The 20,143-nt window shown below is 32.7% G+C and overlaps 1 protein-coding gene across 1 annotated transcript; it reads right to left on the reverse strand.

Annotated features, from left to right (window-relative positions):
- Positions 1 to 115: 115 nt before the first annotated feature.
- Positions 116 to 18,648, reverse strand: LOC127731906 (uncharacterized). The gene is made up of 5 exons (XM_052240752.1): positions 18,092 to 18,648; positions 12,142 to 12,209; positions 6,891 to 7,016; positions 1,708 to 1,814; positions 116 to 256 (listed from the first exon to the last, which is right to left on the reverse strand). The coding sequence occupies exons 2-5, from the start codon at positions 12,203 to 12,205 to the stop codon at positions 116 to 118; spliced, it is 438 nt and encodes a 145-aa protein (XP_052096712.1). The 5' UTR covers positions 12,206 to 12,209; positions 18,092 to 18,648.
- Between the last annotated feature and the right edge of the window lie 1,495 nt (positions 18,649 to 20,143).

A 20,143-nucleotide genomic window follows, 5' to 3' on the forward strand; every position in this document is an offset into this window, starting at 1 on the left:
CATCAGAAACTTCATTTTCATTGAACCAATGCTGACATTGCTAAATATATATTCTCAAGTCCGGTAATAACCTTCTTCTAGTTAGTCCCTTTTTTCGTGAACATAAAGTGAACAACTACATAAATGTACCTTGTAAGTCAGCAGCTTCAGTTGTGAGTACAGCTTTGCCCACAGCTGGAGAAGATAGTTCTACATATATGTAGTAATTTCCCTTGGCTGGTGTTTGGGGCAAAGTTCCCGTATTATTGGTGGGACTCTATAACATCAATAGTTCAAACTTGATACACAATTAGTTTAAATTTATAACTTTAAAGGTTGATAACATTATCTACAGAAAAACTAAATGTTTTGTAGGTTGTACTTTATACTCATTATCTAAGTGCCAATCTGCCTAAGAATCAGGTAGTGGTGAAAACATGACAAAGAAAAACCCACTCAAGTTAACATTAATATATGCTCAAAATGTATAATGGTGCACGAAAATAACATTCTTTTTCCTGTTCTGGTATTTCAAGATACAATTTGGTTGAAATGCACTAAAAAAGTAAAATTAAGGGGAGCTAACACCGTAAATTGCTATCATTCTAACCAAAATTTATCTAGAGATTTCTCGAATTATCAGACACGTAGAAACGAAAGACCTACCATTTCTAACTCGAGATGAGGGTTACTTCAAAATAGGATGGTTAGGTCGGTGGGTTTTTTTCGGCGATGTTTTGAAATTTTTCTAAATTGTCTGATTTTTACAAAGACTGGCACTTAAAAACTACCCCTCCTTATCATTTCTGGAATAGTCCACAAACGTTTTTTGTTTTTTATTTAAGAATTGAATGTTTGATTTTGTAATGATATGGGATGTTTGCTTCATACTTAACATGCGATAAATATTAACACTTTGACAACTCAATAAAATTACAAAAAGAAGCAATCAAATGATATACTTACATTGTTATTCCAAAACGACAAAATTACGAGTCAAATCAAGCTTCATTTATTTTCTATGCATTGTTTTAATGGTGAAACGGATAACTCTTGTAATCATATTTGTTGCATGTTATACTAAAACAAAATTGAAATTCTGTATTGCCTTGGAAACTTCTATATGTAAGTAATGTAATCATTGTAGATAAAAGAAGATGACGGGTATGTACCACTGAGGCAGCAACCTGAAAATACCGAACCCCAAGGTAAATTCGAAACGATAAAGTCCATAAAAACTGACAAAATCAAACTTTATCAACCAAATGAACGAGTGAAATAATAAAAGGTCTGTAAACAGTTGTGAGCACTGTCATTGAATACAATTGTCATGACTGTCGTAAGCATAATCCCGTTCACTCAAATGTGACATCATCGAATTAGAATTAACGTCAAATTTTACACTTGCATCAACAACCTGACGGGTGCCACATATGGAGCAGGATTTGCTTACGCTTCCGGAACACGCGATATCACCCAGTTGCTGGTTGGGTTCGTGTTGCATTGTTTTTTTAGGTTTCTATGTTGTGTTTATTAGCTAGACTGTTGTTATTCATTTCGTCTTTATTCGGTTTTTTACGATAGTATTGTGTGTTTGTGTTCGACTTATGAGTTTGAATATCACTTTGGTATCTTCCACATCTCTTATCAAGCTATACATATCATTTATTACTGGTCGTAAATCGTACGACATTTTGAAAAAGGAGACTAAGTTTTTAAAGATCTTACAGTATTATTAGTTCTCGTCCAAGCAAAATCATACTCCAATGAATTCTTGAAAATACACGGTTCATCAGACTCAAATCCACAGCTGTAACTTGTAACGACTGTTGAATCTGTAAAAAATGTCAATTTTATTTTCTCAAATCTGTGGAAATGTGAATGAATATGATTACTCTTATTTGATTGTAAATCTATATTGGGGTAGTCCTCATGTCTGATGAATTCCAGAAGGTTATTCGTTTTCAACAGGTGAATTTTAGCGAGCTTATTTTATTTATTATACCTTTTGATAATAAAATTAAAAAAAACTGCGGGAAAACGTATGCTCCTCAGATACATTTTGGCGGGAAATCGTATGCAAATTAATGAAAATTCTCGAAGGAGTTACTGAAAAAAAACCAACTAGTAAAATGACTTTAAACATAGAGGAATGATCCAATAGTACTAGCAGTAGCTTTAAGCTAGTTCAAAGCCAACAACAACGTATAAAATATCATGTATCCGAGACTAATATTGTCGATTTCAATGTGATATATTCATGCAAATGAATGTACGTGATTCAAAGAATGTTGAAATCAATCGAAAATAAAAAAAAAAAAAATATAGAAAAAATATTTGGGTTGAAAATTATTTATTATGAATTGTTAAGTATTAAACACATTTCTACTTCAGATTATGGTGTGAAAATTGGGTCGGCCGCTGGCTTAAAACCGTTAAATAAATAAAAGTTTTTAGGACTTTTATTCACATTAAGACTTAATTGGTCAGTTTACACACCGACGGACAACGTTATTACTGGTGATCTAAACATTGTCAACAACATTTCTCTGCGAAATGTGTTATTCAAAGACCCGAAATATTGTGAGCCTAAATACATTAATTGGAAACACAACTTCAAAATACTGATGGATTTGGGCAAGGATTATTCCAGACATTGGGAAGAACGGGAGGCTGAAGACGAAGATGATACTCTTTCCGAATGGATAATGGCTGTGAGGTCGTAGATACAAATCAGAATTAACAAACTGAATGGGTAGCTACATCAATCTTCAAAGACCAAAATGTTGCAAAACACCTTTCCGACCTCACTGTCAAATATATTGTTGTCCGCGCATATAACACTCCGAACACCTTCGTGTTAGTGTGTAAATTACATTACATAAACTGCTTGATAAACGAATTAGGTATTGCCAATTCACTTCGAAACTCAACATATATACTTACGACACTTACCAAGGAGGAAATCCTGAATAATCATAGATCTGTTCTATGTTCCTATAGAATTTCAACAAAAGTTGAACAGGATCTTCCTTCACTGCATTAGATACATAAACTGCGCAAAATTCCTTACAAGCAATATTATATTGCTTGGTCTTCCTATTGCTCCACGAAACCTCTTTCTAAATTATTTACATCAATTTTATCAGCAATCAAGGTTATTGTGAAACTACATTTTCTAGAGGTTGCGTGAAGTAGAGGTGAATACTAAAAAATTACAAATTACAGAGTACATACAATCTTAGACTCTTTCATCTTGCAACAGTATCAAAACATTTGACTTTTCAAGACTTTACACAAGTATTCCTGTTTCCAAACTAAAAGACAAATTCAAAGAGTTGTCCTGCTTGAAAAAAAGAATGACCAACAAGTACAAGTATCTTGTCTTAGTGAGGGATATATCGTACTTTGTAAAACATCATTCTGATTCAAACTAAAAACAAAAAATACTCTGCAACTGACATTATAAAGATTTTTTGATTGACAACATATTTGTTACGTTGAGGACGTGTTTTTAAACAAACAATTGGCATTCCTATGGGAACCAATTTTGCTCTTCTGTTTGCCAGCTTATTCCTTTATTCATATGAGGCTGACTTCATATGGGAAATTCTTAGGAAAATAGAAAAGAGCTTAGCAGTATATTTTAACTTCGTTTTCCGCTATATAGATGGTGTCCTCTCACTAAATAATTCAAAATTTGGTGACAATGTTGAAAGTAATTATCCCATCGAACTTGATATTAAGGATACAACAGAAACAGATAAGTCTGTTTCATATCTTGACTAATATCTAAAAATTGACAATGAGGGTCGGATGAAAACAAAACTTTACGACAAAAGAGATGATTCCAGCTTCCAAATTGTGAACTTTCCATTTCTATGTAGCAACACTCCAGCAGCGCCTGCATACGGAGCATATTTCTCACAGTTGAAACGATATTCCAAGGCTTGTGTTTCTTATCATGATTTTCTTTATAGAGGGTTGCTGCTCACAAGGTGGATATAAAATCAAGTGTTCTAAGTGGTGAAGTTAATATCATCTAGTAAATTTTACGCCATCAAGATTTTATCAACCGTTGTGCAATATCTGTTTCACAGATGATGATTGATATGTTACTAATGTCGTAGCTACAATCCCGTCCCCTTTTCCCGAATGTGACCTACCGATTTAGAGTTATGACCGGGTCTATACTAACATGAGCAACACGACGGGTGCCACATGTGGAGCAGGATCTTCTTACTCTTCCGGAGTACCTTAAGTTTTTGATGGGGTACGTGTTGCTCTGTCTGTCGTTTTCTATGTTGTGTTTTGTGTACTGTTGTTTGTCTGTTGGTCTTTTCTGTTTGATCCATGGCGTTGTTGGTTTATTTTCAAATTATAAGTTGTCCTTTTGCGTCTCTTTTACACATCAATCACCGCTATCAAATGCCTTAAATTCTATATTGAAATAAATTTTGAATGAACCTTCATATTCCAAATATTTCATTTCTCTATACATTATTTTTTGAATTGAGTTATTGGTAAATGTTGCATGCTTTGTTGTTGTCAATAGTTCAAGAATACTCAAAATGAAAACAAATTAACAATAAATCGTGTATGTGGATTTTGCAAAGATGATCGACCGAGATGAGTGGATAAGTTATTTGGAATACACCTGACAAAACAGGACATGCATAGGTACGGAGCAACATAATCTATTCTGAAAAATACAATAAATAATGAAGCAAGAACATAAAGTTTATCGCGTAGCTAAAAAAAATTACTACCAAGAAAAGATGAGTTCCTGAAAAGCTAGCATGAAGTCATCGTCAAGTAAAAGGTCTTATCATAAACACTATCCATTATAATAATACGAAGATGGGGTATGATTGTAAATGAGAAAATTCTCCACCAGAAACTAAATGACGTAGAAGCTCACACATACAGGTCATTGATGAGCAAAACCCATACCACAAAGTAAGCGGTAGAAAGCCTCGAAATGATAAATGTAAAACAATTCAAACGAGAAACTAACGGCCTGATTTATGTACAAAACAATAAACGAAAAACAAATATGATAAACAGCAACATATGACAACCACTGAATTACAGGATCCTGACTGGAGAGGAACATACAGAATGATATACAGCAACATATGATAACCACTGAATTACAGGATCCTGACTGGACAGGAACATACAGAATGATATACAACAACATATGACAACCACTGAATTACAGGATCCTGACTGGACAGGAACATACAGAATGATATACAACAACATATGATAACCACTGAATTACAGGATCCTGACTGGACAGGAACATACAGAATGATATACAGCAAAATATGATAACCACTGAATTACAGGATCCTGACTGGACAGGAAAATACAGAATGATATACAACAACATATGATAACCACTGCATTACAGGATCCTGACTGGACAGGAACATACAGAATGATTCACAGGAACATACAGAAAGATTGACAGGAACATACAGAATTTGGCGACGATAAACATGTTTGATCCCGCCTAGCCTGTGGTTATGGTGTAACAGTACAACACGAGACAGGAACATACAGAATGTGGCGACGATAAACATGTTTGATCCCGCCTAGCCTGTGGTTATGGTGTAACAGTACAACACGAGACAGGAACATACATAATGTGGCGACGATAAACATGTTTGATCCCCCTAGCCTGTGACAATGGTGTAACAGTACAACATGAGAACAAACAATAGAAATCAGCTGTGAAGGACACTTAACTCATCAGATCGATACAAAACACATAAATGTAAAAATCCTAACAAAAACAAAAAAGACACAAAGTAAACATCTAAGATTACTTGCGGTTACTAAAAGCTAGTTCAAAGCCAATAACAACTAATAACAAATCTTTTGTCTAAGACTAAAATCTTGATCAGTACACATCCATCATCAACTAGATTAAGTGTAAAGGCAATTACAGTCAGAGAAAACCATGTCCTTGTGCAGAGCTAAAATATAGGTACCGGGAGATTGTAGAACCGTAAATTTACATATGTTTATAACAATAATATTAATATGAAAATAAGGAGATGAGGTATGATTGCCAATGAGACAACTATCCACCAAAGTTCAAATGAAATGAATAATTGGCAACCGTACGGTCTTTAACGATGAGAAAATACCGTATAGTCGGCTATAAAAGGCTCCGACATGAAAATTATGAAACAATTCTGTTAAGAAAATACTTGAAGTTTGGTTTTAATTTACAAAGTTAATAGTTATACCAATAAAACAATTTTCAAAGACCGAATTACAGTGTTGAATTGGTACATTTGTAAATTTTAAGAATAGGCTTATTTAAAGGATCGATTGGTTTACTTTGATCGTATCTAAATTTACAGGTTCGGTAAACAACATCACCGTAAAAGTTAAGATGTGCTATCTTGTTTAAAATAATGTTTTCTATAAGCACAACAAAACTTCCAAATGAAATTGTATCTATCATAATGGAAGAATTTAGTAAAGGTTTAAGAAATTGTGATAACGAATTCCTTGACTCAATAAGTTTGCCGTAATACATAGATTACATGTATTGAAATCCAAAACGCCACTACATGCACTGACATAGCGAACTAGTTGATTATTTTGTCATTCACAACGAACATTACAAATTAAATACAGAATATGTTATTTTCAGTTTGGACACCGTCGTCCGAAACGTTATTTGTACCAGTCGTCTTCATTGGCATTCTTGACTGTTGAGCACACATTTAATGAATAGGAAGCCAATACTATTCCATCATTTATTTTAGAAATATTTTCTTAGTACAGCTTTGTTTGCAACATGTTGTTATTCGAACACTTGTCTATACATTTCACTCTATTTGAATAAGAGGGGCAATAACTATTGCATCATGTATTTGTATACTAACATTTGCAACATGGTCTTTCATTACAACATCTGCCTTCACTTGCCCATCCTGACCCAAACGTGTCATCACAAGTAACATTTTTTCTTCCACATTTACCATTTAAAGCCCGACATTTTCTAGTGAGTCCTGAAAAGTATTGGATTACATTTGATTTATACATTATTAAATAAGAAAATATTTTTAAAGTCATTACATGTAATAAGTAAACCATTATTGAAAACGAAGTATAAGGTATACGTCAAAGTGCTGAAAAATATATTGGTCGTAATTTTTGCAAATAGGTAAACATTAAACTTTCACGTTCTATAATTATTTCCGTTTAGCAGGTCAAATATAGTATTTTACAGTTTCATTCGAAGAAACATGGTTAAGAGTAAATGCATTTTACTTTAGTTACGAGCATCTAAAAAAGATGTAAACTCTAAACTGAAAGACTGATTTTTAATTTACAATATGTTTATCTATCATTATTCTAAGGTTTGCAAAGCATAATATTCGACACAAAGAAAAAAGTGTTATGTTTTAGCAAACCGTTCAATTTGTTATGCCACATATAAGGGATATTTACGATTTCTCAATAATAAATGTAACTGAATTTTGGAGGTGTTTGTAACTGTATTAATATAGTTTCGATTAATTGTATGTTAACCGGTACTACCATGGGAAAGTGTTGAACAGCTCTGTAGCCAAAACAAAAGTTCTCATGCTTTTATTGTAATAAAACGGCGGTGTTTATCAACGTATCATTGTTTTAAAAGTAAAAATTATTGATATAATTGTTTATCTGTAACATGATAGGTTCATTTATATTGACTTTCTCCTCTAACTCTCGACGAATTTATTACTTCTGCGAGAGAAATGTCTGCACCTTTACATCTTGATAGAAACTATCTGCTTACAAGGTTACATTGTTGCCGATGTATAGGGAGGTTCAAACCTAGATTCTTTGCCTTTGACTTTTCTCGAGTCTTTATAGCAGTTTGTTTTCTGTTTTAACAACCTTACTTTCTGCGTAATATGAATAATATCGAAATATGGTTATGATCAAAAGGCAAGGTAAAATATAAGTTTGTGTAAGTTACAAATTTTCTTTTCTCTTTTCTTAATCTCTCAATCAATACAAATTTATTTATCTACTTTTACCCATAGAACATTCATCAATTAACAGTTGGTAAGAATATAAACAAGATGATATATTCTGATAATAAAGAAATTGATATTAAGTTTTTTTGAAGATTATCTAGATGCCCTTACCTAGCACATGTCACTTTGAGCTGGACAGTTTGACAATTTCGACTGTCCAAAACGTATGTCAATTATGTGTCACATAGATATTTCATTGACATCATAAGAATGCAGTTAATCCTTCTTATTTTAAGATTTATGCTAATTTAACGTTTTTACTAAATGTAGACTATAAAATCATAAAAAACATCTCATTAAAATCAAATATGTCAATAATGGTTTAGATTTTGTAAATATTGCCAGTATTCTTGATGATCATTCAGTAAAAGAACAAAATTCCTGGTTATTTTGAAAATACTGAGCTCACTCACTTGTTTATCTACTAATAATCGACACGGGAATGTGTGTTTAATTATAGCTTGGTGTATAAAGATGTTAATATCAGTGGCAATACACCTACGTCATGAATTTGCAGTAATTCCAAATACATTTATGGCCCCCGTCCCCATGTTATAACGGGAGACCTTAACATCGTCCAGGACAAAGAGTTGAAAGCATTCCTTAGTAAAGGACACAAATACCGTCCCCCGTCAATTATCAATTAGAATGAGTGTCATCAACGACTCACACCGTACTTACTGTATGAAATGGATAAAACGAAAAAAAGGTGACCAAACAAAAATCCTTAGATTCTTTTTTTTTAAATTCAGTAATGAACATAGTTGATATTCGTATCAAACATTGTAAAGACAATAGTAGTGTACCGCTGTTCAATTAAAGAACATTTTGCTCCTAACAACAACCATAATAGCCTTATTTCCCTTATCAAACATCAAACATCTTTAAGGTAATGTTTTAGTAACTACGAACAAAAGAACTAAGTCAATTTGACCTGATTTAAAACGACAACAGCAATTAAATTTTTACTAGATACGTTTTTGTTCGCTATGGAGATTCCGTATATCGTCAAGTTATCGGAATTTTAATGGGGATTAACGGTGCACCACTTATTACGGACCGGTTTCTGTATTTTACGAGTTACCATTTATGACTAAAATCAGTAAAGGCCCATCGGAACAACATCTGATACAAAAAAATAATGATACTTTTAGATATTTGAATAATATATTGGCTGTCGATAATGGCGAATTCAGTATGTACACTAAACAGATTTATCCTGCTGAACTGACTTTTCAACAAATACTAACAATGAACACTACCTTTTCCTGGATCTTGATACATGTATCTATATCTTTAACGGGAAGCTTAATACCAAAATTTACAGTAAAAGAGATGATTTGTCATTTCCTATTGTTAATTATTCATTTTTAGATGGTGACGTTCCCTTGGCAACATCTAATGATGTTTCATATCTCAACTTTTTCGACACCACTCATCACTAAGGCATATATAGATTATCCCGAGTTAAAACTGCTCATCTCTTTAAGCTCTCTTACGAATACGACATTTATTATTCAAAACCAAGCAAATGATTACCGTCGCAAATTGATCTAGAAGTCATATAAAAATAAGAAGATGTGGTATAATTGCCAATGAGACAACGCTCCACAAGAGACCAAATGACACAGAAATTAACAATTATAGATCACCGTACGGCCTTCAACAATGAGCAAAACCCATACCGCATAATGTTTTTAATTAACACTGACCCAGGGCCTACATACACAGTTAACTGAAATAGTTCCATATAATATTGAGAAATAAAATGTCGGCCGTTTACTTATTCTTCTGTTTTTATAAACCTAAGGCCACTAGTACTTTTAGATCTTTAATCAGGCAGAGAATGCAAAATTAAAACAATCATCAAAAATTTATTTTCACCTGCAGTATGTAGAACTCATTTTCTACACCTGATTCATTCATAAGCTTAGGAAAATGTGTTCAGTAGATGCTGTTTTTTTTTGTACAATCACAGTGTTCAGATACATTGACCTAAACAAAAGAGCAACCTTGTTCTCGAAAAGTAAATACTACCGTGTCACTTGTAACATGTGTAAAGTTGACCTTGATACCACAGCAAAGTTGAACCATGCTGAAGCGACATTAAAAATTTGAAAGTGGATTTTTCTACAAGTATTTATCAAAGAAATCACCCCTAATTTACAAGAATTGTTTAATTGCATCCGAATATATCACTTTTTAACATAAAGTTTTGCTGAACATGAAGACGAAGACACAGTGCATTCACAATCACTTTCTATGAAGTCTCAATACACTGGTCTTAAAAAAGTAAAATCACAAAAATACTGAACTCCGAGGAAAATTCAAAAAGGAAAGTCCCTAATCAAATGGCAAAATCAAAAGCTCAAACACAACAAACGAATGGATAACAACTGTCATATTCCTGACTTGGTACAGGCATTCTCATGTAGAAAATGGTGGATTGAACCTGGTTTTACAGCTAGCTAAACCTCTCACTTGTATGACAGTCGCATCAAATTCCATTATTTTGACAACGATGCGTGAACAAAAAAAAACAGACACAATAGGTAAAAATGTCAAAAATAGGGGTACAGCAGTCAACATTGTGTTATCATCTTAATCACCATAAAAACAAACAAATGTAACGAAGAAGCACAAAAAGGCATACATCAAATTTAACATACTCATTTTGCTTTTTTATTATACGATAAATGAACGCGAAGTAACAGCACACATGCAGACAAAGCCGACACAGTATATTCATTCTATGTAAAAGTAAACAACAATATTAAAAATCATGCTTGTTACCCATCAAATATAAATGGTTTTGAAGAGGTGATTAGTTCATGTTATGGCATTTGTAACAATATTTTCTAACTAAATTCTCAAAAATCTTGCAACGCAATCACACGTTCAACAATACGCCCAAATACGTTTAAATAGTATAATTTTTTTTTTTGTAAACATGCAATAAATGTATGCAAAAAACATTCTGTAATACATCATGTTATTAAAAAGCGAAGAATCAATATAAAAAAACCAAATAAAGAACACGGTTAACATAGTGTGGATATTGTGTTTTTAAAATTTTCTGTTTCAAAATTTAAGAAATTATTTCAAAATAAGGAATGTATTATCCCTTATGTATAGCTCTGATTATTTTACTGACTAGCTATACTATTTGGTTTTTTTTTTCTTTTTTAAAAAAGCTTTTGATTTTAAAATAGTTTGGCTTCGAGTATCACTGAGTATATATGAGTATATATTTATTGTCAAAATGCGCATCTATCTGGTGCAGTAACATTGAAGTAAATATAAAATTCTGAGTAACTAAAATAAAAGAATACCTTTAACGATACCAGTTTAACTGTATCAGATGCGCATTTCGACAATAAATGAATATATGAACCTATATCAGTGCTTTCACCAATTGATAGATTGTTAAATATGCACAAAAACTGTAAATAACACTAACTGTAACCAAAAAAGAGAACCGTACATAGTAACCGAAACTGATATCGTCAATAGACTCCTCAGTACAGGTACAATTTTTATAACCTATATCGTATTTGCGGTTTTATGGAACTAGTATTGCAGTTACCTGTAGTAGTTGTTCACGTGAATTTTGATATAAAAATAAGGAGATATGGTATGATTGCAAATGAGACAACTATCCACCAAAGTTCAAATGAAGTTGATGTAAGCAATTATAGGCAACCTTTAGGCCTTCCACAATGAGAAAAACCCATACCATAAGGTCGACTATAAAAGGCCCCGACAAGAAAATATGAAACAATTCAATTGAGAAAAAAAACGGCCTTATTTATAACAAAACATCTCTTTATACAGTAAGTTACATTACATGGTATTTAAGTTATACGTATCTTTGAATTGGCAATTTGTCCAAATTCTTAATTATGGAGATACATCTTCGTCTAAACAACATTTTTTTTGATGAAATTAATCAAAATAAAAATGTAATTTGTTTTATTTCACTTATTTGTGGACAGTATTTAATTAGAGGAAAAATCTGTTTCATGAGTTTCAGTATCCCCTATATGGAGATTCTGGAAACCATTTCCCTAGCGATCCTTTCGACTTTATACATACAAAAAATACTTACCTTCGCTATTAGAAACACCAATCGTACAGAGGATTATTACAATCAAACAGCAACACTTGGTCATAATGCTGAAAACAAAATTATTTTATATCAATTCCATATGCTGTCTATCAATATTCAAGACTATTCAGAAATTAACGTCACTTAAAGTTTATTAATTTACATGTCCAATAGTTTACAAATTTGGTGATGTCTTAGAAATAGATATTTTCAATAACTTTTGTTTTGTATTATCAAAAAATGTGTGATGTATCATAAATGCTACTTAGTAGTTTGTATGAAACGAATATGTAACGTTCGCCAGAATTGTGCCGGATATATCAGCATATTCATTATTTCTAGTGGACAAGCAACAGTGCTAGATGTCGTATGCATAGAAGGACGTGTTTAACTTTGCGGACATTCAAAATATATATTCTTAATGGATTTTTTGTTGCAATAAAGTTTTTGTTTTTTCAATATATCGAATGTCTGTATTTAATGCTCATCCTTTTTCTTAATTTCGATAGTACTGTTTGAGGGTTATTTCAGAATCACATTTGCTGCATCCTCTACATAATATTGCTCTGTTAGCTATACAATAAAGTATATCAATCTCATTCGTACGTTTATATTTATATCTGAATGTATTCCCTCATATAACATCCATAATGCATAATAGTTCTACTGTGTTCAGTGTTTGTTTATTCCACATTGGCTAGAGATATAAGGGGAGGGCTACGATCTCACAAAACATTTTAACACTGGCGCATTGTTCAGTGTTTGTATATTCCACATTGGTTAGAGATATAAGGGGAGGGTTACGATCTCACAAAACATTTTAACACTGGCGCATTGTTCAGTGTTTGTATATTCCACATTGGCTAGAGATATAAGGGGAGGGTTACGATCTCACAAAACATTTTAACACTGGCGCATTGTTCAGTGTTTGTATATTCCATATTGGCTAGAGATATAAGGGGAGGGTTACGATCTCACAAAACATTTTAACACTGGCGCATTGTTCAGTGTTTGTATATTCCATATTGGCTAGAGATATAAGGGGAGGGTTACGATCTCACAAAACATTTTAACACTGGCGCATTGTTCAGTGTTTGTATATTCCATATTGGCTAGAGATATAAGGGGAGGGTTAAAATCTCACAAAACAGTTTAACACTGCTGCATTGTTTGCTCCTGTCCCAAGTCAAGAACTTTGTTAGTCTTTTGTTGATTCCTTTGTAGGTTTCGGAATTTAGTGTTGCGTCCATTTCGCTGAACTAGTATATATTATATTAAAGGCAACAGTAGTATACAGGTGTTCATAAGTCATAAATCGATTTAGAGAAAACAAATCGGGGTTACAAACTAAAACCGAGGGAAACACATCAACTGTAAGAGGAAAACTGAAGTGCAACAAAAACAAACGCAAACATACATAGAAATGAACTATTACATAACAACTGCAATATTCCTGACTGGGTACAGGACATTTTAAGAAAAAATGGTGGGTTGAACCTGGTTTTATTGCTAGCCAAACCTCCCCTTTTATGACAATGTTAAAAAATATCGCAAAAATGACAACACCACGTGACAGAAGTACAGCACAAACAATAATATAATAGTCGACACAACATGCAAACCGCTGAACAACACGAACATATTTCACAAAAAAGAATATGTGGTATGGTTGCCAATGAGACAACTCTTCACAAACAAACCAAAATGACACAGAAATTAACAACTATAGGTCACCGTACGGCCTTCAACAATGAACAAAGCCCTTTGGCTGTTTTCTAGTATTTTGTCGAATTGTTGGATCAAAGAGGTTCAATAGCAGAAAAACAGAAAATCTATTTTGCTTAAAACAAAAAACAGTAAATGAAAGTCAATAACAGATAACAGTAATAAAAAATAGCTCATAACAGTGAATAACATTTGTCTTCAATATGTTTAATGAAAACAAAATCCAAACAAAGCCATTAGAAAGTAAACATGCTGATAATCAATGAATAATGGAATTTCTTCGTATTACACTCCTCCCACTTCTGATGGTAACAGCTATCATGAAATCCAAGGTTGTTGAAGACATTGACTGTTCCAACACGGATTGTAGTTGCAGTCCACATCATCTGACTCAGAATTCCATCCTTATCTTTGTCTAATACATTTTTTTTTAAAGTGATTAGCCCAATTTCTCATTGACATTTGTTCATCAGCACTCAAGATTTTATTTTTATGGTCTATTATAGGCATGTCCCCCCTAAATCCGTCTGTAAATGCCAGGTGATCAACAGAATACTCAGCATTGTACATATCAAGCACTAAAGTTAGAATCAAAAGTTCAGATTCAACTATCTCTACTGATCGGATTGTTTTGTGAGCGTCAGTTCTCTCTGTGCCATTTGTAACTTTTTTTCTTCCGTTTATACCATGCACATTCCAAATGTTTCACATGCTTCTCTTTCTGAATGTGTAGGGACTTGTACGCGCTTAAGGTTAACCGAAAGTGCTGAAAACAGCAACCAAAATTGTTAAAAAATTCTAATGAATTTTTCACCGCATTTGGATAGATATTACAATCATTTGCAATACACATTTCCATTGGTTGACTGAACTAAGCATTTTCTATAGGTCCTGAATTATTACATTCTTGCCGAGTTCCTCCAAAAACTTGGACAAAGCCTTTAACTTCCACATTGTTATTTCATTTAACAGTGTGGTTTGTATATTTCTTAACACGTATTCATCATCCATCAGTGCTGAAATTCCGAATACCTCCTTGCATTTATTTGTCTTGTCGGAAATATAACTTGTTTTTCTATTTTTCTCTCGTTGTATGGTCTAATTTAAAAACTCTACCTTGGTTACCACCGAAGGAAAAATGAGCCGTATTCATATTCATGGAAAGTGACAATATGGTCTTACAAGCAGGAGGAAAGTCAGATAAATCATTCATTACTCCTTTCAAACCTACACGATCCTACCAAAGACAGCACGCATAAATTGTTCTGCTTGTATCAGATGCAAAAGGAGGATAATATCTGAGGCTGCAGTTATGCAAGGAGGAATGACATATTTTGATAGTTGTATTTTACTCAAGTCCACATCATTTTATATTCATTTCATTATTTATCTAGTACTTTTGTCAGTTTATTACGCAGTTGTGTAATGGAACCAGTAACTGACATGCTTTTTTGTTAGGGCGAATCTCTAGTTTATCCCCTTCCTAATTTTTAAGAACGGTTTTAATCTTAGAAGGAGACATCTTATTTGAAGCACCAAAAAACATAAAAATTCGAATCCGTTTGTATAAGCAAGGTATCTAGCATCTTTGTATTGATGAAATATAATTTCAACAAAACATATACTGTTAAAATGCTACATTACATAGACTGATTGCTATGGGTGTATCTAATAATCTGAGCAAATAAAATACGTTGACAATATTTCAAATAAAACAGTGTTGTGTTACCTTAAGAATTATATTGAAAAGTAGACTGCAAGGAATATTCAAATCGGAAAGTCCGTTATCAAATGGCTAAATCGAAAGCTTTAACACATTAAACAAATTGAACAATTGCAGATTATAACAATTTTTGTTCTTAGTAAAACATTTAGAACATACCTTAATGTGTAATATCAGACCTGAAACTAGAAAGATGTCTTGCAAAATGATATGGCTACTCACTTCAAATGCAATTTATAGGCAACCTGTTTACGGTTTTCAACAATGGTTAGTGACATATGCTGTTTTCTTTCTTCATCTTTTATTGAACGCGGACCATATGCTTTGAGAGCGTTAAACTTTCATTTATTTTTTCTTGCTTTCTGATTGTTAAGCATTAACAATATTGGACCAATTTTACTCTTCTAGTGATCATATAATTTATCATACCTCAAATAAATTTTAAAATTAGTAAATTTGACAACCGTTAATCAGTAAGTTAAAACAGGCGACAGCACAATAAAAAAAAATTATATCAACTGAAAAAAATCCCAAAATATTACATTCCGAGAGATACGCAGGTCCTTTACATACAAATCAAATTAGCAAACTGGAATAATTTGATCAAGAGAAAGTGCCCATTAGGATTTAAGAAACAGTTGTTTTACACAAAATGTGTAGTTATATCAATTTTTTATCTTTCCTAAAATCATTAAAATAGCAGTGCGCCTTAAAATTTATACAGATTGTAGTAACTACAAATTGCGTTATTTCCTTTCTTTGTTTATACAATCTTTTGACATTTCGAGAACATAGGGTAGGACGCTGATCACAGAATCCTGAAGCTGTGATATTTCGTCTTTTCATTGATATATTTCTTCCTGACATTGATAAAGAACGTGTTTCAAAAATTCAAGTTATATTTCCTTTTTTAGATAATGTTTTGGTCATAAATTGATAAAAAATGTGACGGAAGGCAAATCGTTATCTTAGTTTACCTATATATTATAAGAGAATGTTTGTCCTGATATTGATAAAAGAATGTGGTTAGAAGAAGCTGTTATCTTTACGTTATTTCACAAGACAATGTTTTATGTTGAAATTGATGAAAGAGTGTGGTTCAAAGAAGCTGTCATCTCACATTTATTCATTATGATAATGTTTTATCCTGAAATTGATAAACGGTGTGCTACACACTCAATGGAAATTGAAAAATCAAATATAATCGAGACCAACCAGAAAATTATTAGTATTATTAGGAAAGGAGCCATGGATTATATTACATTCAAAGATATTTTTGCAAAGAGAGATCTTAAATCAGGAGGTATGATTCCTCTGCCTAAATTACAAAAACTGGATGCTGAACTAATAGAAAAATTCAACAAAATCCAGCGCTGTATAGGATTGTCCGATTCAAATGAGATAAATATATTGTCTTGCTAGATGTTGCATGCTCAAGGATTTGTTGTCTGTTCAAGAATAAAAAGAAAGAAAAACAACATATGTCACCAATCATAATGTTGATCAAGGTCGTATTAATACAGATTGATATAAGATAGAATTTTTTACCTGCACAGTAATGTGGTTTTAAAAAGATGTTTTTTTTTAGGATACTAGTTCTTCCTTCAATTAATAAAAGAATGTGGTTCAATGAACCTGTTATCTAACAGTTATTCTTTAGAATAATGTGTTGTCCAAAAATTGATAAACGGTGTGCTACACACTCCTCGGAAATTGAAACATTAAATAAATCGAGACCAACCAGAAAATTATTATTATTATTTTTGAAATGCATAGGAAATGAGCTATGGATAATAACACATTCAAATGCTAATAGAGATCTTAATCCAGAAAGTGTGCATCTTCTGCCGAAATTACTCAAACTGGATGATGAGCTAGTATAAAAATTCAACATAATCAAGAGCTGTATAGGATTGTCCGATTCAAATGAGATAGATATATTGACTTTCAAGATGTTGCATGCTCAAGGATGTGTTGCCCGTTCAAGGATAAAAAGAAAGAAAAACAACATATGTCACCAATCATAAGTTTTGATCAAGGTCGTATGAAAACAGATTCAAATCAGACTTAATTAATGACTTGCACAGGAATGTGGTTTAAAAAGATGTCATATTAGGTTTATCTATTGTTGTCTATATAATGGAATTATATGATATTGTAACACAATTGAGAGGTTTAGTTTACTATAAAACCAGGTTTAATTCACTATTTTCTACATAAGGAGATGCCTGTTCCAAGTCAGGAATATGGCAGTTGTTTTCCATTCGTTTGATGTATTTGGGCTTTGCCATTTGATCAGGGCCTTTCTTCCTGAATTGAATTTTCCTTGGGGTTCCTTTTTTTGTTGTTGTTATTTTATTTTTTTATTAAGATACTAGTTTTTCCAACACTTGATAGAAGAATGTGATTCAAAGAAGCTGTAACCTTTTCCATTATTTATTGAGATGATGTTTTTGTCATGTAATAGATTAAGGGTGTGGTTAAAAGAAGATAGTAGCTTACCTTTAGTTATTATAATTCGTTCTGAAATTGATAAACGGTTTGTTAATTTTAAGTTATATATTAGTCACAAAATACGTCACTGTTTGTTTTGTCCTGTGCTGTCGTTAATGGAAGATGTTCGTTGTTATTCTGCGGTTTACATGTTGTAACGACTATTTTATTATCTATTTGCGAGTTTCTCTGTGCAGAGTGTTCTTCCGTTTGTTTGTGCTGTATTCCTGTCACATAGTGGTGTCATTTAAGCAATATTTTTTTACATTGCCATATAAGCGGGAGGTTTGGCTAGCCATAAAACCAAGTTCAACCCATCATTTTTTCTTAAAATGTCCTGTACCAAGTCAGGAATATAGCAGTTGTTATCAAATAGTTCGTTTCTATGTTTGTTGGCGATTGTTTTTGTTGCACTTCAGTGTTTCTGTTGTTCCGTTGTTATCCTCTTATAGATGATGTGTTACCCTCGGTGTTAGTTTGTAACCCGGATTTGTTTTCTCTCAATCGATTTATGACTTCTGAACAGCGGTATACTACTGTTGCCTTTATTTGTTACACATTTCATGGACATTGATAAATTCAAAAATGAAAACAACTCGTTATTATTTAAATGCGTTCGAAGCGCTTTTCTGGATTTACCTTCATCAGGAACGCTCAAAGCCGAATATTTGAAAGCCGAGGATGTACAAGAACCAAAACAGTTGAAAAGCTATATAATCAAAAAGTATCTATAACATAGCCAAATCCATCTAAGGTCAACTTTACCTGATGAGACAAACAAATTAATTGAGTGCAACCAGAAAATCAGAAGTACTAAAATTCGTGAAAGCGGGTAATCAGAAATACGACGAAACTGTTTCCTCGCGTAGTGGTATTAACCACATATAAATTCTAAAAAAATAAACTCCAATGAACATTTCTATAATTTGGAGGTAGACTTTTTCAGCAAATTGTCGGCATTCCTATGGGAACGTACTCATATTTTCTTATGAGTCAGAGTTCCTTCATAGACACTTGTCAAAAACAAGAAGACCAAGAAGCCAGATCATTTAATTTCACATTCAAATATATTGACGATGTTCTTTTGTTCTTTCGATTAAAAATCCAAACTTTTCTGATTGGTATATCCTCAAGAACTAAAAATTAAAGAATCAATAGACACGGCTTCCTCTGCTTCATTTTTAGACTGATGCCTCGACTTTTACATATGCGGTCATCTCACTACCAGAAACTATGACAAACGAGACGATTTAACTTTCAATTTTTCGATTTCTCCCACCTTAGTAACACTATACCAACTTCACCTGCATATGGGATATAAATTTCTTAACTCATTCGGTATTCAAGAGCTTACAGCTGTTACCCAGATTTTATAAAACGTCACCAGTATCTGAGCAGAAAGTTGATGAACATGGGTTATGTCAAAGAACGTCTCGTCCTTTTTCTAAAAAAAAGATTCATCGGAAGATACCATACCTTGTAAATATTCCGTTTCAACTTCACAAATAATATATGATGGTCTTCAAGTATAGATTCTAGGTAATGAAATTATTTATTATCTTAATTACGTGTTATAGTGTTTTATTATTTGTCTTTGTACTGTTTATACTCTTACTGTACTATTATTTGTCTGTTTGTCTTTTTATTTTTGGCCATGACGTTGTCAGTTTGTTTTCGATTTATGAGTTTGACTGTCCCTCTGGTATCTTTTGTCCCTCTTTTATAGATATAAGAAGATGTGGTATGAGTGCCAATAAGACAACTCTCCATCCAAGTCAAAATTTATAATAGTAAATCATTATAGGTCACAGTACGGTCTTTAACACGGAGCATTGGCTCACACCGAACAGTAAGCTATAAAGGGCCCCAAAAAAAAATACTAGTGTAAAACCATTCAAACGGGAAAACCAACGGTCTAATCTATATAAAAAACGAGAAACGAGAAACACTTATGAACCACATCAACAAACGACAACTACTGAACATCAGATTCCTGACTTTGGACAGATGCAAACAAATGCAGCGGGTTTAAACGTTTTAATGGTACCAAACCTTCACCCT

This window comes from Mytilus californianus, unplaced genomic scaffold, assembly GCF_021869535.1.
Source record: "Mytilus californianus isolate M0D057914Y unplaced genomic scaffold, xbMytCali1.0.p SCAF_21, whole genome shotgun sequence".
In the NCBI taxonomy this organism is placed as follows: Eukaryota; Metazoa; Mollusca; class Bivalvia; order Mytilida; family Mytilidae; genus Mytilus; species Mytilus californianus.